Source organism: Copidosoma floridanum, unplaced genomic scaffold (genome assembly GCF_036245765.1).
Source record: "Copidosoma floridanum isolate Cflo_tuat_1 unplaced genomic scaffold, Cflo_Japanese_pri ptg000004l, whole genome shotgun sequence".
NCBI lineage: Eukaryota > Metazoa > Arthropoda > Insecta > Hymenoptera > Encyrtidae > Copidosoma > Copidosoma floridanum.
Window position 1 is genome coordinate 16,603,075 of NW_028321881.1, and position 23,747 is coordinate 16,626,821.

At 33.4% G+C, this 23,747-nt stretch overlaps 1 protein-coding gene across 1 annotated transcript in view; it reads right to left on the reverse strand.

Moving 5' to 3' along the window:
- The window catches only part of Apoltp (Apolipoprotein lipid transfer particle), a 2,496,658-nt gene that overhangs the window by 1,571,539 nt on the left and 901,372 nt on the right, over positions 1–23,747 (reverse strand). Inside the window, exon 13 of the mRNA XM_089596186.1 lies at positions 22,073–22,640. Coding sequence (XP_089452312.1) covers positions 22,073–22,640 — 568 coding nt within the window. The remainder of the gene's footprint in view (positions 1–22,072; positions 22,641–23,747) is intronic.

The following is a 23,747-nucleotide window of genomic DNA, read 5'->3' on the forward strand; positions in this document are numbered from 1 at the left end:
TTATTTCATGGAGTTACCAAATTTTTTTCTAGGTTTGCTCAAGTTATAAATGAATTATTTGGCTTATTAGAGATTTCTTAGGTGAGTTGAAATGCAATTGTAGTTTACTTTAAATTAAGTAAAAAACACTGGCTTGCAACCGTATTAAATCAGTATAGATGAATTTCTTGGATATTCATTTTAACCTAAGTGAAATAGTCAAGGAAATTGTTAAGTAACTTGGATTGCCGGAGATAAATAGTGACATTTATGTAATAAACGAAAGTGCAAATAAGTAAGTGCATCGTGTCACTAGAAATCAGATGTTAAGAAAAACATTTATATATATACTAAATAAGAGTGCTTGTGTAAGAACGCATTATATAATTTATCAAATTAATACAAAAATTGATGAAAAAACGCATTGTGTAACCGGGGGTGACCTGTTTGAGGTTATGTCTATTTATTAAAAAAAATTAAATAATAGACTAGCAAGTGATTTGGATCCCTCGGAGTTATTTGCTTTGGTTTTTAAATTTTTTATATTAAATGTAATAGAGCAGTCACTTAATATGTCTTGCTTATGAGAGTTATTACTGTGTCAGAAGGTGATAGTGTAATATAGTGCATCAGTATTTAAAGTGAGTTTTAAAACCTAAAGTAAGTATTAGACGTATTATGCTTAAAAAACAATCTACTATAACTGATAAATGAGATCATTACAACAGTAACAAAACTAAGCAAAGAAACATTCTTTGTAAGTACTAGCGAATTTAAATATGTATGTTACATACTGCACTGAGATAAAGTTGAAAGCGATGCTAACCTAAAATCCCTATTCGTTTCGTGCAGAAATTTGAAACAATGGTACCTGCTTGAAAAAAGATGTCCAAATTAACTAACAAATATACACAGCTCCTTACGGACAATGATTTTTAACAAAGCTTTATATCAACAATGACGTATCTGTAACCACTTTACTAAGTCTTTCCCATCCCAAGAAACGTAGTTAATAGCCAAAAATCTTTTTTTATAATTTGTTTTAAAAAAATAAATTTTTCGTATAAAATGGATGTAATGTATGAATGAAGGTGATAAATTTTTCGTAATATGCTAACTTAAAAGTACTCAATGAAATCAATTAATATTCTAGGAAAACTACAATTCTCATTCACAAAATACAAGTATGCGAGGAGAAAATAATTTTTCTTTCATTCACTCTAAAAAAGGTTTTTTTAAACTTGAAAGTATACTCAACACCAAAAAAAATTACTTAAATTGTGCAAGATACATAATTATTGAAATAAACGCTTGTAACAAATGATTGTCTATAAGAAGCTATGACTTCTTGTTAGTTAGTATTAAGATAACTTTTTCTATAAGGAGCATCATTTCAAATTGCTGCACGAAGTGAATAAGCTCACCCAAATATTGGTTTGACTGTTCTCCTTGATTAGGTGAGTTGTTTACCTAAGACAGGGAAGCAGCAGCACCAGTGATATTTTGTCATGACGTGCGTTTTTACCTCAGTGGTACATAAATTTTTACTGTACGTTATATCAACTTTTATGCTTATTGTAAAATTTAGCCTAAACTCACGAAAATTTTTACTAAGTGGCATATGTCAAAATTTCTTTAAAAGAGCACGCATATTCACTGGGTAACATGGGTGGGAGGAGATGGCTGAGCACCCAACCAGTTATCTTCTACAGCACGTACTAACCTATAAATTTTGAACCTGAGCAAGTATTTGCATTAACTAAATTAATACTTTAACTTTTTTTGAAATCCTGATGCAGTCCTTTTTTACTTGAAGCTATTTATAAAAGATATACACTTACTTTTATTTACAAGTGTACTGATTTTTGCAATATAGATGTTACGTCTATTTTGTTCTCTTAGCAAACATCTGGTAGGCCTTTCTCTCTGGCCCATGAGACCCTGCAGCCCTTATCAATATGCTCTTGTAGGGAAAATTTTTCCGTTGCTATACAGTAAAAATTATTGGGAATTTGGGATACATTTTGCAGTTAAAAAAAAAATTTAACGTAAACTACGGTAAAAGCTTATGTATTACAGCGGTAAAAATAAACGCAGTAATGAAATATCACAGGATTACCGTTTTTTTTACGGTGAAAATTACTATGATTCTCTTATGCGTATCGTAGTATTGTTTTTAAAGCATAATACATGCAATACTTTCTTAAGGTTTAAAAAGTAACTTTAAATATTAAATTAAAATACTACTAATATCAATGGGTTATGAATGATGAAGTGTTCCTTTTAAAGGTTTCGGGCTGTGTCCATAAAGTCTTTGGATCTTAGACTCTTAAATGACGCGCAAGTGCTCTGCTAATCAGAGACCATGTGCTTAGTAGACGCGCAACTTCTTAGTACTATGTACTTATACTGCTCCCCCGTCAGACTCTGTCTACCAGTACGTTTAGCATCACCTTACAACCGCTAGGTAGTAGTGGCAAGACATATTGACTAGAGGATTTTCAAGCTCTGACGTGTAAGTGTATAGCCTCACCTGCACTTCCTTTCGTTCTAATCAGGACTAGGCTGGGCCCTCCAGTTCAAGCATAATCTTAGTTTGTAGGAATCTGATGCATTCTTTTTCAAGGAAAATACTGATGCACAGTTTTGCTATTGGTCCACCTTCATAGAAAAAAACAAAACAAAAAAAAAAACTTTATTTACGTTGAACTGAAATTTGGTGTTCACTCTTTTACACCATACTAGAAAAGCTGACCTTGCATGTATCTACCTCAATCTAATGAAGTTTATGAAGATGGTGCTATCGTGATGTTTAATACATAATAAACAATAAACAATTTTTGTTAACTAAATTGCGTCGTGTGACAAGTATAACTAATTAGGCATTAAAATTGCGTTCAGTCGTTACTTGATCAAATTATGAGTGTTCAATAACTATTACTGTCATTTAATCTTGACTTCAGTTTTAATTTAAGGTTGTAGATTGCAGTCTCATTCTATTCTACAGGCTACGGGACTGGCAGAATGTCCAACGATTTGCTTATTCACCATCTAAAAAAGATAAAAGAGAGAGAGAAAGACAATGAGTGTGAAGGTATTGGGAAACTTTGAATCGACTAACCTCATTTTTCCGCTCGTGGAGATTATGTACATGGGCATGGGCAGGTACGCAAACTACAGTTTCTTACTGCATTTGAGGCCGATAAATAAAGTGTATTTATACAAGTCATTGTAATACGTCTATGAGTCGTACGAGCATTACAAACTTTGAAAATTCCATTCCAAAATTTTTTATTCCAACCCTACCTCACCCGAAGGTCCGATTTTTTTCATTTTAGAGCAATCAATCCTAGACAAACTCTTCTTTCACCACTGTTGAGCTAAAGGACGAGATATGTGTCTTGAAGTTTCGTCTAGTTGGCCTGTTTTTGCTACATAAATGCAAAAACGGTGATGCTTTCAACGTTGGCAGCCAAGCACTGCACTATATTAGGTAACTTTACCTGGTTTTAAATAAAAGCAAAAATGAATTCCTAATAATAGAAACAGAAATCTTTGAATCTTATGCCCTCAATAAATAGTTTTAGTGATTTTATGAATACTAGTAAATTTTGTCTTAAATCACATTATTAGCGATATTAACGCTCTAATTAAAGTAGCAGTAACTTTTGCATGGAGGCACTAAATCGAGAAAAATTTTTTTTTAATCGCTTTGCCTTGATCCCAGCATTTGTTCGAGCTCAGTAAGTACACTTAAACTGTTATTGTTAAAGAAGCATAGCTACACTTGTTAGAAAGAGATGCAATTTTTTGAAAATCGGAAAAAACTGACTTTTATAAAATTTCGTATAACTTTTAACCAGCAAATTTTGTATTTGCATCGGTTTAGATATCTATCACAGACGTAGTGGGAATTAGGAACACTAGTGGGCCACGTATAATAAAATAACGTATATAAAACGCTGCGCAAAGAAATGTACTTTGCGTGGAGCTTTAGTGAGTACTTTTTTGTCTTATATACTATGAGGCTGGTACTTGCTGACTTCATGTGTTTAGACTTTGCAGCTCGCTTTGGTTATCACTTGACACTTCCGAAAGCTACGAATTACCCAGTCAGTCTTGTTAGGTGACGACTTTTGGTATGTATGACTCTGTTAAGAGTCTAAAAATTTTATCATTAAAAAAGGCAATTAATATGATATGAAATGAAAAAAAATAAAAAACTTATTAATGTACGTGAGTCATCATTTCACAATGATTTGAGAGTGTGTTCTTGTGGGTCAAGTTGGAATTTTTTTGGATTCCATTAAATATGTGTGACTAGTTTATGATTTTTGAAGAACTACTTTTGTCTTATAGATTAAAGAAGGTAGCTCATGTTTTCTAAAAATTGGAAATTCAAGGTGATCAGTGATCCGTTGGGGGCAAGATGTTAGAAATAAATAAACACAACTAGAGTATATTTCAATTTTTTCTCTTACTTTGTTTAATTAATGCGCAACGTTTCGCTAACATATGTCTCAGTCTCATCAGTCAGTCGAACTATTGACTGACAATAAATTGTACAACACGCCAGTGCTTATATAGGCGACGGTAAAGGGTAATGAACTCTATTGGGACATTCAAACTTTCTTAGTAAAGAAAGGTACGCTCGATCAAATGAAAGCACGTCTTTTTTCCCATTGATTTTATGTTCGTCCAGTTTAATATAAAGAATTTCAGAAATAGTTCTTTTTTTGTAATTGGCTTCTTTGTCAAAGATTTTGAAGTAATCCCAATCAAACTCGTAGTTATAATTAATTCGATGAGCACAAACGAGTGAACCAGAATTTTTATTTTTAATGTGTTCACTAGTGCAGACTTCAGCAGCTTGCTTTGTCTCACCCACATACGACGCAGGACAATTTTTACAATAAAATTTATACACTACGTTTGTCTGCTTATGTTTTTCCGTTTAATCTTTTCCTAAGAAAATTGTTGATTATCTAAGTAGATAAAATTTTTTCCCATGAATTTATTACTGTGCTCGAGCCATCCAGTTTTTGATATTTTTAAAAATGTTGGATGGTATTACACTCACCAAATGTTTATAAAATCATGAAATACTGGCATGCAATTGTAGTCAGTTTTTGCCAGGGTTGTTTTTATATGATTTATTTAATGTTGTGCTTATTAAATGTAAGAATTTAACTAAGGTTTTTATACTTACAGAGTCTAAGAATAATTTGCTGATAAGAAGTGTAGTTCGAATTTTTCTTTCTTGTTGATTTTTAAAATGAAAAAAATCTTTATAGGCATCTTATCTTAACTCGTGATAAAGCAATCATGCTACTCGATTTTCGCAAACTATAGTTACTAATACAACGTACTGTTACGTCGTTGCTGTTCGACGTAACTACAGCGCTCAAGGATTTGAATTCAGCATGCAGCACGTGGACAGCAAAAACGTTTGTGTTCAGCAGTGTTTTTAAGAAAGTTAAATTTTAAAAGTAATTCACCAGTACTTTTACTAGTAGTGGACTATTCGAGGCTGACAGCTCTCTTGGGTCAACTAGTGAAGTGGATTGCATGTTAAGCCAGTAGTATATTATAAAAAATAAAAAGCTCAATTTAATAGTTAGCAAAAATTGATTTATTAATTTACAAGTTTTATAACTATAATAGAAATAATCTGACAGACTTTTAATAGTATAACTTGCTTTAGTTAATACTGGCTACTTGCTTGATAGTCGGTGGTTTCTTTATGAAACAGGACGAGCCGAAGGACGCAGTTTTATTTAAACCTTAAATCAGATCGATAATCGAGGGTAGGACTGGTGGTGCGTCAAGGAGTAGAGGTAAATTTGATTAATACATTCTTGAAAAAAAGGTGCAGCTGCAGGCGTAGGCCAGATGTTGAATTTTGCGGGGCCGGGGTAAGGGAGCAGAAGTGGTTGGTGAGCACGTGATCAACCGAGTGTGCGTGAATATTGATTTGTCGATGTGGCCTCTACGTGACAAACACCATATGGTATTTGTTACTGACTGTGCGTAGATCTCACTAAACGTGACATACCCCCCCCCCTAAATCTTCACTCATCAAGCGAGTTTGTGCCAAGTTAAATCAGCTCGCGTCTTACAGATATCTGTTTTACACAATTCGAATACAGCTAAGGTTACATTAGCATGAAATATTGTTTTTACATATTGGTATTCAATATTAGAAAAGGAGTTAATAGCTAACAATTATCCTATTTTCTACTGATACAGTAAGTAATGTGGCTGTGTTTTAAAATATTATTACTTTACATTATGTTATACATAATTTTATCTATTTGTTTATTAATTTTTTTCAATTTTCTTTGTTACTTTTTTTTGGACTACTAGCTACAACTGTATACAAAATTGACATTCAAGCAGTAGATTAAATCAACTATCAGAAATACACCTAATTTCTATTATCAGTACAATTTCTTAAGAATATTTTTACTGTAGATTGCATTGGTATGAGATTAATAGAATAAAGAGATAGTTATGATGACATTCAGATGGGATGGCTGGAGAAAAGACAGGTGTTTATCACTGGATCACGATGTCATTTGGGGTATCCTATGAACTTTTTTACTTTTTGAAGCTTAAGACAGATGTTTGAGTTTCGAAGGGTTGTCTTGGATGCTTGCATTGCTTGGTGTTTAATGGTAATGTCAGAAATGAATTTTGAATTGTCCAGTAATACATTTATTACCGTATCTTCGATAAAGCTATCCAAGAATTGTTTGCATGTGCTCTCCAATGCATGTATTTTCCTCACACCATAGATGTAGAGAGCTGTTTTACATAAGATTTTTTCCACTTCCAGATTTAGTGCGATGGTCAGCTTCCTACTTGCATGTGTATGAGGCTAGTTGCGTATGGTTTGGTATACGATAAGTGATAATGAGTCACCCCCTCTAGTTGGGAAAGTCGTCCCGACTTTTCATATCTTTTTAGCAATAATTTTTGCGTATATTTCTAACAAATATCCATTACTCAGAATTAGTGTTGTATTTTATGGGTCCATTGATGCGGTTGTAGGTGGATCAAAAAATAAGTTTGGGGTAAATGTGCAGATGGTGGGATTTAAAAGTGGCGGATGTGTTGTTATCAAGGAGAAAAAATTAAAGTGATTGGCAAATGGGTTACTTATATTATTCTGAATATATTATTATACTTGAATGCCTAACTTGTCAAAATACATTCACGGATTTGTCGTTGCAGTAATACTATAGTGTTTTCTCGTACGTTTAGACAAGTATTTTTTTTTTTTTCGTTTTGTCAGTTGCATTCTGTGTATCTCTATTTTTATATGCGTTGTTTTAGGTTCTATTTTGTTCTTTTTGTGTGTAGTATTTGTGAGTTTTTTGTGTTTGTTTTTTTGTTTTTTTTTTGTTCTTGTTTTACTTTTGTGTTGTTTTGTTAGTATGTTTTTTTCTTGTGTGTCTAGTTTTTGGTTTGGCAATTCGTGTTCTTGAATTGGTTGTCTTTTTTTTCCTGTTTGTGTAATTGCTTGCTTGTTAATTTCGTGTGTCAATTTTTTTGCTTTTTTTTGTATCTGTTTTTTTTTTCATATTTTTTATTTAATTTTTTTTTTTTCATCGTTATCGTTATTGTTACAAATTGTTATTTATATTTATTTGCTGTGAGGGAAAAAAAATTAATACATTTTTATCATCCACATTTCTCAATTCTGGTAGAACAAAAACTATTGTGCTAAGCCTTCAGGGGTCCTCCGCCATTTCTGCAATATTTTTGATTAGACAAGTCCCTTGCATGCTCTTTGTTGGTGCACTCAAATAGAAACGCAGTTAAGATATCCTTAAACGTACTTGTTGTAACTTTGTCTATACTATCTCCAGATCAGAAAGCCTTCGTAACATTTCTGGCACTTCTGCTCCCACAGAAGTTCGTTCACTACGAAATGGATTTTGTTTCCAAATGCCTCCGTCGGCAAATCTTATTCCTCACAATCAAGTTGCCTCAAACTATAGCTGAGGGCCCAGAGAAGCTCCTGGCCCTGAGATTTTGTTATGGATATCTTTTTGGTGCTGGTTATTGCAGGTGCCGGCATCTTCTTCCTGTTTGCGGTTTTAATCCTTCTTCTTTGCTCGTAACCCGATGCAGCCATTTGTATGAAAATTCAGAATGTTAATATCGTTAGCACTACCGTCATGCAGATCTCAGATGTCAGTGTACCTTTGGTCAGGATTTTAATTAAAGCCATCTTTACGGATAACACATATTAAAGTTAAGTAATAGAAGGTATTATAAGTCTAAGAGACTCAAAAAAATAATGATAAAAATTTGTTGTGCTTGTGTTTAAATACTGTTTTGGACTCCCTTGTTTGCATGTTGTACAAAAAAAGCAGGTGCGACAAGCTCCACTTTCTCCACATCAATTAAATCAGCGAAAAGACAGTTATGACTTCAGAAAAATAAAAGACGAATGGCTTGGCTGCTGAAAAATTTTATCAGTCGACGACTGTATTAGGTATGTATTTCGGCCACTCCCATTTTCTTGGGATTTTTTTGTTACGAACTTTAGGGTCTTGTAAGGCCATCACACTGGAAAGTGTTAATGTTGTCGTCATAGAGCCATCAAATTGTCTTTACGAACGTTTGATTAGTGCACCGCCATTCTTGTGCCTGCTTCTATGACTGTGACTCGTTTTCCATCACTATATAGGGATCCTATGCTGTGCGCAACTCTTATAGGAGAAAAATTCAGGACATCGTGAGTTTTTTGTGTCCTTTTGGCTGCGGGGTTCGCATTGTTTTCTGGAGTGCATGTCAAGCCTGCAAAGTCACAGCGAAAATCAGGGTTGATGCTATCAAAGATTGTATGGCTAATTCTGTTTTGGTACAGCTTTGCTATTAGTTTTTTGAAACCCTTTTAGTAAAAATTACGTCACATATAATGAGAATTAGTAGAACTAGCGTTATGCTTATCAGAAGTATTGTCGTGGCTATTATGATATTCGTCTGGGTCTTTAAATCAGCTGTAAAATACATTTGTTGTTGCGGCGAATACGAACAAGTATGGTTTGAAATTCTCTTAGGTTCATGGAGTGGAAGTATTCATTTTATTATTATTTGGCTGTTGATAACATGAAATCGGAGTTGATTGTATTTATATGAATATTGAGTATTTATTGCTTCGACTGGGATCGGCATTTGTTGTTGGCAAAGTGTGTTTATAAAATAACTAACTCACTGTTTTATTCTCACTGAAAACATGAAAAAATTTTGTTGCATTGAGTTGAAAATTTTTTCATGAGATTTTTAAAGATGACGAAGATGTCGTAGATTTCAAGTAACAAAACGTCTGATTGCCCTAGTTTTTGGGTAGGTGTGCCTGCGCTTTTTCTACATTCAGTAAGATTTGTTTGCAAGTTTTTCAGTCGCTCCGTAGCTGCTCTCTCGCTTTTGTTTATTTCATTGTCTATGTAATAAGTACATTTTTTATGTTTAGCGATAATTTGCTGTTCAGTGCTATACAATTGTGTAAAAACTATAATTTCTTGACAATAAGCTGTTGCGTTGTTAACTTTGTACGATGTTAATAATCTATAGAATATAGAGTAAAGGTTGCCTAGCTCTTAAATTTTGATTGATAATTTTCCTATTGTGAGAGACATGGTGTCATTATGGATGTTTTTTACTATAAGGGTGGTGTTAAGATTTTTAAAATGTCGATGAGGTCGTAGTGACCTTCTTTAAGATTCTTTTTGTTGATTTGAGGCATTATGGACCAAAATTTGTTTACTATTCTCATATCTTATACTTGTTCAAAAGGGATTTCTGGGTTAACGTTTGATTGATGGAGTTCAGGTATTGCCTTGACACTGGTCATTGACATGGTAGTAATTATAAAATAACTAAAGAACATTTCTGATATCTGAAAACAAAATAAAGATATTATGAGTGAGAAAAGAAAAGTTATTTTCTTTTTTTTTGTATTGCATAGTTACATCTAAGTATTGCTGCAATTAAACATTTTTCAGATCTCGTAGGTGATTGTCAACTCGTTCGGTGTGTTGCTAGCACTATTTAAAGGTTACTTAGTACGCAGGTGGGCACATGTAGCGACCTACTGGGGCTTTAAGCTCTTTTATAAAAAAAACTATTTTTAGTTTTTCACGCTCCTAGGATGTTTGTGTTATCTCTAAGTAGTTTTGTTGCACTATTTTACCAGCTCTAATATATAACCGTAAGACACGATCATTTTTGTGGGAGCAATTAGTCATTGATAATTTTTACGTTGTTTTGTTTAAATTATCGCGTCATTGGTATCGATTAAATGGTTGAGGAAATTTTTTTTGTACTAAGTTTAGAGATTGACTTATTTCTTGCTCCATGTTAAATGGTTTTCAAACTTGTGTTTCTGCTTTTTTAGTATGGATGGCTGAAAATAAAATTCTGAGTTTGTGTATCATAGGATGTAAGCGTTTGTCAATTTTTTAAAATGTGGTGGCTGTAATAGAGTCCTTAAATATTGTTGCAGTGACTTGCTCTACTTGTATTTGCTGGTAACTTGGTGGGTTTGATGCAGTGGCATTCCATCTGTTGCCTGAGTTTTCGCCATCGAGTGGCGATCTGGGCAGATGCAGAGGCAGTAACACGTGAATTTCAGGTTGCAACTAGAATGTGAATTGACCATCTATAAATGGTGTGTCGAGCGTAACTGTTAATAATTATGTCTAGAATAAATTAAATGGTTTTAAAAATTTTTTTTGTAGTGATAAAAGTGCCATTTGCCGAGCTGAAAGAAATAAATTTTTTCCACATTTTGTTCCAAGTATTTTCCGCGAGTGTTTGTAAAGTGTTCTCATCCGAGATGTGTACGAGTGAAAATTGTTGTGCAAGTCGTGTTTTTTCTGTTATACTTGCTGCTACTTGATTAAGTACCGCTGAGCATCCGGAAGAAAACATGATAAAAGTTTTTAATTTTTCTATGTAGTTATAAGAATGAATACCGCTGTTTGCTAAGTCGAGAGAGCTGGAGTATTTCCAAGTTTGTTCGGTATCTGGTTTTAGTAACTCAGGTTGTAATTTGTGGTAATATTTTGTACCATCGTGAACCAAAATTAAACATTATAAAGAGTACTGAATGGCATCCTATTTTTGTACGGTATTCTTTCAGTACATGAGTGCATGGCGCCAAAGAATACAGCTCTTCATTCCAGAAAACTCGCAGTTCTTGATAGCATGCGTCAGTTTCTCTTATGTGTGCTTCTACTTGTACACACTTAGTAATATGCGCTACTTCCCCAGCCGAAAAGCTAATGTAATGTATGCTAGACATAAGTTGATAAACAAAATTTACATTTTTATGTAAAGATAAATTTAGAATTAACATACGTAAACATATTCATGTTATGAACATCAACGTTTTTTTCTGCTAGAAAGTTCTGCTTTTCGGGGTTGGTCAGTAAAAATATTTTTGGGTGCTCTGTTTTAATAAGCGAAAAAGACAGTAATTTAAACTCATTGTTTCTTTAGAGTGTCCTGTTTAGCGTTTACGGTCGCATGAGTCAATAGGGATCACGTTTCAAAATGCATATCCGTAAACGATGTCAAAGGTACATGATGTTCTAGATTTGAGCCTTATTTTATAATTGTGTTACGGTGGAAGGACGCAATCAAGATAAATAAAAATGTTCTAAGCTGAACCCAACGCTTAATAGCCAGGAAGTTGAATTGATTGAACGGTTACGATAATCTCAGGCGAAACAGCTACTTCTGGCGTTTTTTCACGGTGTAAATGCACTGTTCGGCTTCCCGCTGGGTTTATTGTTCAGCTAGGGTTAGCAAACTCTGGCGACAATGCACTGAGTTTTAGTTGGGTAAGTGGATGGTATGGCGAATGATATAAGCTTTGTTAGGTTTGCTTACTGTTTATTTTTGAAAAGGTGAGATGGCGTACAAGGTGGGCAGTCGCGAATGCGATTTCTCCAGGTGCGGTCCTGAGGTACTTCGTCTCGTGGATATTCGTCTGGAGGCTTGCTGCTCGTACGATGGGTAAACGTCTCAAGGATTAACGTCTCAAGGTAAACATCCTAGTATAGAGGCCGCTGTTCCTGGGTTAAGGTCTCGAGGTTTTACATTTCGAGGTATACGTACAGGGAAGAGGTTTGTTACGGGGAATTTTTACTCTCTCTAGTTTCAGCAGCAAGCGCTGGCTTTTATAGCCGAGAAATGCCGACTGCCCGTGGTGGTGCAACAAGATTCAGCTGGGGAGTGCTGATAAGCAGCCCTCCAGTCATGGGGCTCTTTTCTCTTTAGTCGTATGCGTGGGGCGTTGTCGCAGCCATTTGGATGGAAAGTAGCTGCCCCCGCACGGAACCTTCTTGCACCAGAGTGAGGAAAGTGGCTATCTAAACTGCTTATCGAATTGTAAGAATCGGTTAACTTTATCGAAAATTGCCGCAGGCTATGATCGGTTCATGCGCCGATTTACAAGTTTTTGCATAAAGTTCGATGGTACATGCTTGCTAACCGTACAATCTTCAGACCAGGAGGTCTGATCTTATTTGCTGTATTATGTGTAGGGGTTTTGCGCAGTTTAGGAGACAGTTGCTTTCTCATGGGTGGCTTGTGTTATTTCGACAGCTGCTTAATTATTTAGCGGTCGGCCACTGCTGCGGGCTACGGCGGGCTGTGTTATCAGTACCGAGGCTTCGGCAGCAGCCTAAAAAATTGAGAAAGATAAAGAGCACTGCATGCGCATTCCCGACGTTACAATAGTTTTAATATATAACATTGTAACGCTCTTCGAAAGCGAGAGTAGCGTAACCCTGTACAAATACTTTTTCATACTCTCCGTATGCGTCTGTATATGATCCTGCGTTATCACGGGCACTATCAGAACCTATGGAGCCTACTCATTTAACGAAGAAGGTCTTCATTTTGTTGATGGGAATGTCTTAAATTGTGTTGTCGTACAAAGTTATACTTCTGTGTAAATGCATTCTATTGCATTTGTCTAGTGTTATTTCTTAAAGCTATTTCATTTCTCTGTTTTTTAATTACCTAATTATGCGACCACATGCCACTATGTTGTATTGTTTTTTTAAGCTTGATTTTTAAATCAAAGACTGATTCTGTAAAAGATGCATAGCCAGAGTATTCTCCTCATCTGTAAAATAAGTAATCTCATGCGGGTGTAAGTATGTGTGCATGTAGTTTTTTTTTATTTTTAATTTTTTTATTTAACTAATGTAAATGTTTATTTATTCAGGGATTCGTAAAAACGTATGAGTGGCGTAAGCGGTTGCTGTGAATTATTTTGCTTTGTGTTTCGTTGATCCTGATTTTTACGTTCTTTTTTTGCCATGTGTTGAGCACCAAGTTAGGTCCTGAATACTGATCGTTAAACTATTGACCCTTAGGGCTTTGTACAAGCCATACATACATAAATTGTCTACTATTACGATTAATTTAGAATTTAATTTTTTATCGTAAATCTTTTTGCTCTATTTTTAGCCATAATCAATTTTTCTCGAGTGATCTGATGTAGGGTACTTAGTTGAGTGACTAGATCTGTCATGTACTGCGAATATGTGTGTAATAAATCACTTGCTTTAATAGATTTGTTACTAGGTAGCCATAACATTTTTTGAAAAACTAGTTTGATAGGTGTGTCCTATATGCTTTCGTGTTTCTTAGTATTGAAATTAAACGTCGCCAATTCAACCAATTCATCCCACTGTTGTAATTATGTGATAAATATTTTAAGGTATTAAGCAACGTTGTAATGTGATCTTTCAAGGGAACCGTTTGATTAAGGGTGTAAAGCTGATTTTTTTAATTGCTTGGTCTTAAATTGACTAGCTACTCTCTTACTTAATTTACTTAGGAAGTTAGTGCCTTGATCTGTTAGTTTGGCTGCTAGAGCTCCGTAAGGACAAATGAATTTTTCAACAGAAGCTTCTGCTATTGATAGATCAGTTTGATCTTTTAATGGTTCTGCTATAGCGTATTTTAAAAATAAGCACTACATTATTAAAATATATTTATAACTATGCTGAGTTACTGGTAATGCACCCTTTATGTTTAAAGCTAGTTTAGTGAAAAGTTTCGTGGGTGTGTCTCTCTCATAGGTGTGTGGTAATAACTAATTTTTGTTTATTTTAACACGTACTAATTTTTTTAGTTGAAATTCGAGGCATTTGTGTAGTTACGATTCAATGTCTCCTTTCTGATGTTCACGAAAATATTTGTGTTTTAGTTTATTGTAAGTTTTATTGACACCTCTGTGTTCTCCTATAGCAGAGTTATGCATTTCCTGAATAATGTTATATCTTTTGAGAGACGTTCTATGTTGTATTTTTCCCAGACAAATTGTTATTTTGGTTTGTATTATATGCTTTTGTAACATATGTAATATTTTTTGGAAATTGATATTTTCTAATTTGGTGATTCTAGAAATGCTGACTGTCAATACATTTTTTCTATCAATATGTCGTTTGAGTTAATAAGTGACTTATTTAGTACTGTTGTTATATTTCTTACGCCTTCTTTGTCTTGACGTCTTATGGGTAAACTATGTGAAAATTGGTGTTGTTATTAATTTAGGGGTACCGACTATCAGTTTTTCAAAGCGGGATAATATATTTATTTCACAGATATCTTGTGCGCAGTCATTTAATGGTGGGTCGAGGTTGTTGGCGAAGTAAACATAATTGTCTTTTCTAATATAAATCTCTTACCTTAAAAAAATCATTTTATTTGTTTGTGTAATTAGGGTGGGTTGACTACTATTATGATTATTATTCTGCGTATAATTTTCTTCGTGTTCTCCTAGAGTGGAAGCTTCGCATAAGGATAGGGCATGAAAAAAATTTTCTTTGACGTTATGAGGGTCTCGCTGCTGACTTCTATTAATTTTGCGATGAGTGCTTGGTGAGTTTTCTTCAGTTTGTCTTACTTTTATGGAAAAAACAGCCTGCTCTTGCTTAAAAATAGCTGAGCTGGGTGCATGGTCTTTATTGTGATTTTTGTCGAGTTTTCGTTTCTTGGAAGCTGAAACTAATAGGGCTTCTTTGTAGCGGGAGCTCATGCTCTAACCTAACCTTTGGCGGGTCGCTATGCCATATTTCTGGATTTTTTTGGATACGATATTTGGCAGCTGTTTCGGCTCTTCTTTTATGCAGGTGAGTAAAAGTTTAAACACGTTAATTGGGTTTATAGATAACGTGTCTGCATTTATGCTTAGAAGGACTGGTTTGTATATTATATTAAATTGAATAATTAGCGAGTTTAAGTCATCAGCGTGTGACTCGAGAGCATGAGTCTTTCATTAAATTGAGCCATAGAAGGACACGATGATCAGTTACTAATATAAATTTTTTTTCTGTTAAGGTATGCTCTTAATTCCTCTATGCAATACATTAGAGCTAAGGCTTCTTTAGAGAATGTACAGTAGTGACTTTCACTTTTGGACAAGGTGGGAGATGTGAACTCGATGGGCTTATGTTTTCCAATTTCTTCTTCAGAGAGCACCCCTTCTATAGCGTAGCCTGAATTTTGCATTTGTTGTAAGTATTTTTTTAAAGTCAGGGATGATTAAAATTGGAGGAGAGCATATTTTATCTCTTGGGATTTCAAATGCTTTTTGTGTTTCTTCATTTTACGAGAACTCTTGATCCTTTTTAAGTAGCATGTTTAAGGGTTTAGCTATTTTAGCAAAGTTTTTCACAAAGCAACGGTAGTATGTTACTAATCTTTAAAATTTTTTAACTTTTTCTGTAATTTTTTGGTCAAGGAAATTCTTTAACTGCCTCTATCTTTTTTGGGTCGGCTTTTAGCCCTCTTTTTCTTACTATGTGACCAAGATGATTTATTTCTTGTTTTAAGAACTCACATTTTTCGGGCTGCAAGACTTAATTTACTTTTCTCAGTTGCTTTAAAAATTGGATTATAATGTTATAGTGTTTATTAAATTTTGAGAAGTGAATACATACATCGTCTAAGAAAAAAACTGCTCCTTCTATGTTTGGAATTAACTCAACTATGAGTGCTAAAAATATTGGTGCTCTTATTTCTAATCCGAAAAGGCATCTATTAAAGTGAAAAAGTCCCTAGTTCATACAGCAAGGCAGTTTTATCTCTGTCTTCTTTTTTTATTTTAATTTAGTGATAACCAGCTTTTAAATCGAAGACTTTAAAATATTTAGATGCACTGATTTTGTCTAGATTTCATGCAATGTTGGGTACGGGATAGTTGTTGTCAAGTATTACGTTACTGAGCTTTTAAAGTCTATAAGGACACAGTTTTTTTTTTGTCCGTCAGGTCCTGGCTTTTTTGGCACGCAGAAAACCGGTGCCACGTAAGAGCTTGTAAAAGGCTCAATGACTTCGTTGTCAAGCATTTCTCTGACTTGTCTGTTTATTTCTACCCACAAGATGAGATGTTGCCGGAAATGCTTAATTTTAATAGAGATACCAGTTATCGTGGGGATGATTAGCCCCATGAGGTCCGTAGCAGGTAAGCTTTCACCTTTGAGGTGAAATCCGTTGGCATAGTCTACTGTTATCTTCTTTATGAGTGTTAGCTTGCTGTGCTTAGTGTGCTCGAGACGTAATAGATTTAGAACCTTTCGTTCGCACGATGTTACGTTTAAATTTACTAATGTGCTTAAGATTGTTTTATTTTTTATGTTTGAAGTATATTTCCTTCTTAGTTGTTATATTAAGTTCTTGTTATACAACATAATACATGTGTATCCGTTTTTTCAATTTTTGTGGTCCTTTTTGGTACTTAGTTTTAAGATGCTTTTGAGGTAAGTTTGTATACTGCGTGAAGTCATAGCCTTTATTTTTGTACGTAAGTGATTTTTCTGAACTATTAAAGCTTTTCAGGAGTTTTTTTTCCACGTCACTTTTGTACGTATCACGATGCTGTGTGTATAGATTAGCGTTATGATTTTCAACTTCACTGCTCTTGCAATTATAGGCAGTTTCACCACGTTTTCTTACGGTGTTATCATTATTTTGATTTTCACATATGGATACCTGATTATTGTTAATTTCAAAGTTTTAGATTTTTGTGTCGTCGTTGTTTGTGTTCTAATTTTTCGGATCTTAGATTTCAGAATTTATTACAGAAGGTTTTGTATCTTGATTTCGAATTTTGGCGTTTATAGAATAATTTTTTATTTCTTGATTTTAGATTTTGGTGTTAGTAATGTTAGGTTTGTTTCACGATCTTAGATTCCAGCTTTTGGAGTATCATTTCTTATTTCATAATTTCGAATTTAGACTTTTGAAATGTCGTTCTTTGTTTCATAATTTCGCAATTTCGATATTGGAATGTCGTTTTTTGTTTCATGATTTCAGATTTTGGAGATTTTTGATAATTCGGGATTTCTTATTCCTTGATTACTAGTGGGTTTGGATTGTTCATTTTTTAGTGGTTCTGACTGAGAGTGCTTTGTTAATTTAACGCGTAAGAAAATGCATGAAATACTTGTGCATGCAATGGAATTTTTACGCTGTTTTTTGGGAATATTTTGTGTTATTTTTTCTGGTTTCGATAGGATTTACGTTATTTTTCAGTTTTAAGTAATTTTTATAGTAAACTAAGGGTCAATTGATCTCACTGAGTTTGAATGTTACGATAGGTATTTGGGTTTCGATATTGAGTAAGATGGTTTTGTTAACTATTTGTTGTTTTAGGAAGATGTAAGTGTTACATTGCTGGTATCTTCCAAGCTTTTCCTCTGAAGGAGACCTAAGTCATTTCTCGATGCCTCTTGTTTAATTTTATCATTGTAGGTCTTTTTTCACATTCGTATTTTCAGTAACCTAATATTTTGCAATAATTGCAAGTTTTGAAATTGATTCGATCATTATTAATTGAGTTTGAAGTTTGTTGCTGCATGTATTGATTTGATACATAATTGTTAGATTGATATGTAGGTGCAAGATAATGACGTGATGGTTGACTTCATGAGATGCTCTTTTTTAGAGACTTAGTGTATAACGATACAGAGAAGAGGCTAGAACGACGTTCGATGGTGGATGGTGTAGAATTGCACATGGGCGTGACTTGGTAAAGTATCGGTTTTACTAGTATTACAGTGATACCAGCAATTGCCTGCTGTGTGCCCTCGTCTTTTACAAATTTGGCATTTTTCTAGAGTTTGTATACAGTTTATTTGTGCATTTTGACTTAGTCTATTGGTTATGATTTTTACTGTATCTTGTAGATCTCTGAGTTCATGACACTCGATGTCTCTTTCTATCTGTATAGCCTAAGTTGTGGCAGTTTTAAGTATGTTTTTGTGTCTCATATCCGTTTTTATTACCCAATGTAGCCTTATTATGGAATATTTAACTGTATCCTATTCTATTTGTGTATAAAATTCCTGATGTTTTCGACCGTCATAGAGAGTTGCTCCAATTAATTTTTGGGCAGTGCCTTCAACTCTATTCAAAAAGAAAATAACGCTCTCTCCTTTTTTTTTTGTTTTAACACCACTATTTGGCTCATTATTTGATGCCATGTTTTTGCGAATCTAATAATGTTTGTAAAAAATATTGCTTTTTCTTCAATGGTTTAAAAAATCTTGTTTTTAGTGAAGAGTTATGCTTCTCCTGAAAGTCGCATTGTAATTAATTTTGCTAAATTGGGTTCGTTCGTTTTTAAAATTTCGTGGCGTGCTTTTTTGCAACCGTCTTAAAAGATTGAAAGCGGGATGTTTGACTCCTTGTATACAGGTATCATTTTAATTGTGTCTTTAATAGAAAGATTGCGAAGAAGTGGCAGTGCTAAATTATTTATGTTATGCAAGCTATTCAGAGTTTGGAAAAAATTGCTGGATGTAGGCTTTTTAAAAAGACTAGAGTAATAATTGTGAGTAAAATTGTTGGAGTTATGATGGTTGATGATAGGTTTTTGATAATTTTAAGAAGTGTGCTGGTGCTAAAAGTGCTAATGGTTCTGTTTTCAGTTGATTTTGTTGTATTATTGTCTAGCAAAAATCGAAATTCATCACTTGTTTTGTTATAGTTGATAAACTGTGATGCTCTTGTGTATGGATTAAGTGGGGTGTTGAGGTCTAATTTTGAAAAATCTTAAGAAATTTCTGTGTCATTTGTTAAAAGCTTACTAATTTTATGGATGAAACTGGAGATATCTTTTGATGCTGAATCGTAGTTTGTGACGATTTCTGTGTCCATTATTCCCGATAAGGATGTGACTAATTTTCCTGATTTTAGGAACGTTTGCGACATTTGTAATGTTGGGTAAGTCTTTTTGTCTCATTTGTAAAGAAATCAAACAATGTTGTATAGTCCGTGATTTTTTTGCTGCAAAAGTAAGTTTAATTTTGCTAATGTGAGTAAGTAGAATTTCGAGTGCGTCAGCGTTGCGGTTGTCAATTATAAATATGTGAAAGGTAGTGGTTTTTTTCAAGACGAGCCCCCAATCGTGACCTGGTAGATCTTCGACATAACTTTGGCACCCCAGAATTGGAATGTAGCGTATAGCGCGTGGGCAGCAAATGATTTTGTGTTTAGCAGTGTTTGTCATAAAGTAAAGTTTTAAAAGTAATTTACCAGTACTTTTACGAGTAGTGGACTATTCGAGGCTGACAGCTCTCCTGGGTTGACCAGTGAAGTAAATTTCGTGCTAAGCTGGTAATATATTATAAGAAATGATATATTAAATAATAAGAATATATTAAGAGCCTAATAAAATAGTTAGAAAATGTGATTTATTAATTCACAATTGTTAGAACGATAATTTGAACAATAAGACGGACGTTTAATAATATAACTCGCTTTAATTAATACCGACTACTTGCTTGTTGGTCGGCAGTTTCTTCAGAAAAGAGGATAAGCCGTAAGGCATGGTTCTATTTAAATTCTGAATCAGATCCATAATCAGCGGTAGGACCAATGGTGAGTCAAGGAATGGAGGTAAATTTGATTAACATATCCTTGGAAGAAAGGTACATTTTCAGGCGTAGGCCAGATGTTGAATTTTGTGGGGATGGGGTTAGGGAGCGGGAATGGCGGGTGAGCCAACAATCGGTTGAAAATTGGTGCATTAATATAAATTCATATAGATTTTTAAAGTACTTTTTAGTACGAACAGTGTAAATAAAATTTTTAGTACCATATTACAAGTACCACATTATTCAAACTAAAGGACTCTTTTCTTAAGTTAAAACAATGGGGCAATGACCACTGATCACTCACTCTAAATGTTGTAAGATTATATTAATAAATTTGCGCCTTATTAATTATTTTTACTAAAAAAAATGGCACATGTATACTTCGTAGGTTAAATGTCTATTCATTTAAAAATAAAGTTAAACAGCTAGTAACTAGTTTAAAGTTACTACTTTACATGACAAGAAAATTCTCTTTTTTTTTTTTTTCGTGTGTTTGAACTTAGCAAACTTGTTGAATTGATGTAACATTGATAGTGCATCAGTTATGTCTTTAAAGAACTCAATTTATACATGCAACTCACAGCCTGTGCCCCGCACTAGTGCGAGTGAGTGTGTAAGTGAAAGTCTATGCAGAGCCACATTATATGGCTCTAACTCTTGCTCCCTGCACACGCAGTGTCGAAAAGTTGTATACAAAACCAGTGCGAAAAGTTATGTAAGTGACACGCGTGCGTTAAGCGCCTTTCCCACGCACTAGTATCGTAATGTACTACTCAAAACAGCTTAATTTAATCTAAATAAGCCAGACATTTGGACAGAAATACTTATTTGTCATTGTTTTTAAAAGTAGCTATACGATTTCCCAATAAATAAAAGCATGGTTACTGAGTCTTCAATGGTTTTTTAAACCATTCTTACTGTTATTCTTAAATACTTAATTAGCACTGTTTACTTTTTTAACTTCAGTGCGTAGTGTATAATACTGTTTGTTATTTAAATACTATCTCGTTGAACGCATTTACTAATACTCACATACTAATGGTTGGCTCACGTTTAAAAAAAAAAAAAAAAGTTAATTACCATCGATTTTTTTTCTACCAATTTAAAAGCTCAGACAAACTCAGCATTTTGCTTCTTATGACACAACAGTGGTCATAAAATACTACCATAAGTAGTAAATTTAGAAAAAAACATTAGTAATATACTTTTCCGTTGGTAAGAATCCGATGTAAGATTTAATTTAATGTTCGAAGCCTAAGATTATCTTTATATTATAAATACTATAATGAATGACTTTTTATTTCATTTTTTCTTAATACTTAAGGCAAGGTTTTAATAGAAAAAATACTTGCTTCCATGTGAAACGTTTACAGAGAGCCAGAAGAGGTTAACCCACTTATTGACAAAACCTTTTACAAGAAAGTAAGTGTTTCGTATTTAAATCCCACCCCTAAGAATAAAAAAATAAGATATTAATTCTTACTACATGAAAGTAAAGGAAAAAAACAAATTTAATGGTTTTATCAAGCACCTGTAAATACACGACTTTGGGCTCTCAAAAATATCTGTTTTTTGTCGGAAATACTATTAGTATGCCGTACTCTACAGCAACTTTGATAATGAACTTTACAGTGCATTTTACTTTTAATTTTCATAAACAACAGTATGAGTTATGTTACCAGCATCGTGTACCAAGTACTGTCGATTACCTTTGACATATTTTTAAAAATACAAGTATAATATATTATCTTTTAAATATACACGCTTCTTCGCCCTGACCTTCGAAGTATTTAGTTTCTAATACTCTCATTGAATTCTTACTTTTATTGTGTAAATAATCAGTTGTAAGTGACAATTTAACAGAATTGCCAAAAGTTTTTTAGGGAGCACTCGTTGTAAAATAGTGTAAGCAATATTTAAAAATTCGAAATACTTCTTATAAGGTTAAAATAATTAAGGGAATTCAAATAATTTTATAAGAATCAATAGAACGCTTGAAGCTTATTTAAAAATGATTTTGTAAAGAAAACTAGCACCTGGGAGTCTTTAATGAAATATTGACTTAGCAATTACATTCAACATAATCATATATAGAACTGAAATTTTTTTAGATGGACTAAACTTCCACTCCCAACATTTGTGATGATGAAGTTCATAATAAAGTAAATGCTTACTTTCCATTAACAGATGTTTCCTTCCAATTGTCCAAGGGTAAAAATAGTTTAGCAGCAAACTCAAGCCCTTTCATCCAATTATTAGTGTTTAATTTAGTGTTGACATTAAGCTTTATAGCTTGATCTGCATTCCATTCTATATACATGTTTAAATTGTAAGAAGGTATTTTTGTAACAAAAGAGCACTCCGCTTTAACAGAACGAGTGAGATATCTGAATTCCATGATACTACTTATATTTTCACTGTTATTTTCTAAGAGAAGGGTAATAAGTTTAAAATATGTTGCAATTTGTAATGTTGGATCTCGAGTAAGGTCCCATTGTAATAAAAAACTAAGCTCCTTGATACTCTCAGTATCAAAACTCGTAACAATCATTTTAGCATCCCTCCACTTATCAAAGTGCAATGTAATTGATACTTCTGTGAGAGGATTTACATTAACCATTATAGAATACGTACTGTTTCTATATTTTCCTTCCAAAAATATGGTGCAGTGGTCGTATGTTACTATATAATAGTTGAAAACAAGTGCATATTTATCTGCATTAATCTGTTCAGCAGCTAAACCTTTGAAAAAGAAGATTTATATTTAACTTACGTATCAGTTAAAAAAGTAAAACATTATTACTTAGTAACATTGTCTCTTATACGCTAAAAAAACATTTCATGTTATGAATATAATTATGCGATGTCATAAATAAGAACATATATAATACTAAAAGTAAAAAAATATTCCTTTTTTATCGTTCTAATCTTTTTCTAGGGATCAACTACCGTTTTAATTGGAAAAGTTTTCTGATAAGTTATTAGTTCTTTAAAAAAATCCCTTTATTGCACGCAGAAAAACTGTTTAATATTACAAATAATAGATAAGGCTTCTGATAATTAAAGTAGTTTACAGTACAACACAAATTCTTTTTTAATCTACTACTACCATCAGTCACAATCTTCTCCTTACGATGTGGTATACTTTGTCTGCATTGGTTAAATAAATAGAGATATTGAAAAAGAGCTAAATAATAAAGAAAGGGTATCTAAGAACTCTAATGGTCAACTGTCCACTTTTTTTCTTTTTTTTCGCAACAAAAGTGTGTATTAAAAATGAAAAAAAAATAGAAAAATGGTTACAAGTCTAATCAGTTTTCAGTATATTAATGCTTTTTGACAACGTTTTTTTCAAGACAAGTAAAATTTTCTTTTTGTATCTTACAAAACAAGAAAAAACTTCTGGAACACTTCTCAATTAAGGGTGAGTTCAATGCAGTTTAACGTATTTTGACTAATTGTCATTTACTTAGGACTCTCCTTACTTTCTCTCTGCCTCTTTTTAATCCCTTCTAAGAAATTTGATCTTTCTTCTATATTATATTTGCAAACATAATGATTTATACAATTATGAAAGTGTCTGCAGGATTGTACCCTGATATTCCCTTATGACTATGATTATAAATATCCATATCAAATATAGCTATAATAATTTTTCACTTCCAAGTCCACAACTAACACAAACAACACAGTCAAACTAATGCCTGATTTTTAAATCCAGGCAAGAAAGCTGCTTCGTACTTAGACTTAAGGCCTTAGTGTTCCAAGGGCTAACTATATCTTAGCCACCATAAAGGATTTGATCAGTTGTCTTACCGCCTGTGAACAAACTCACATAGCAAATACAGT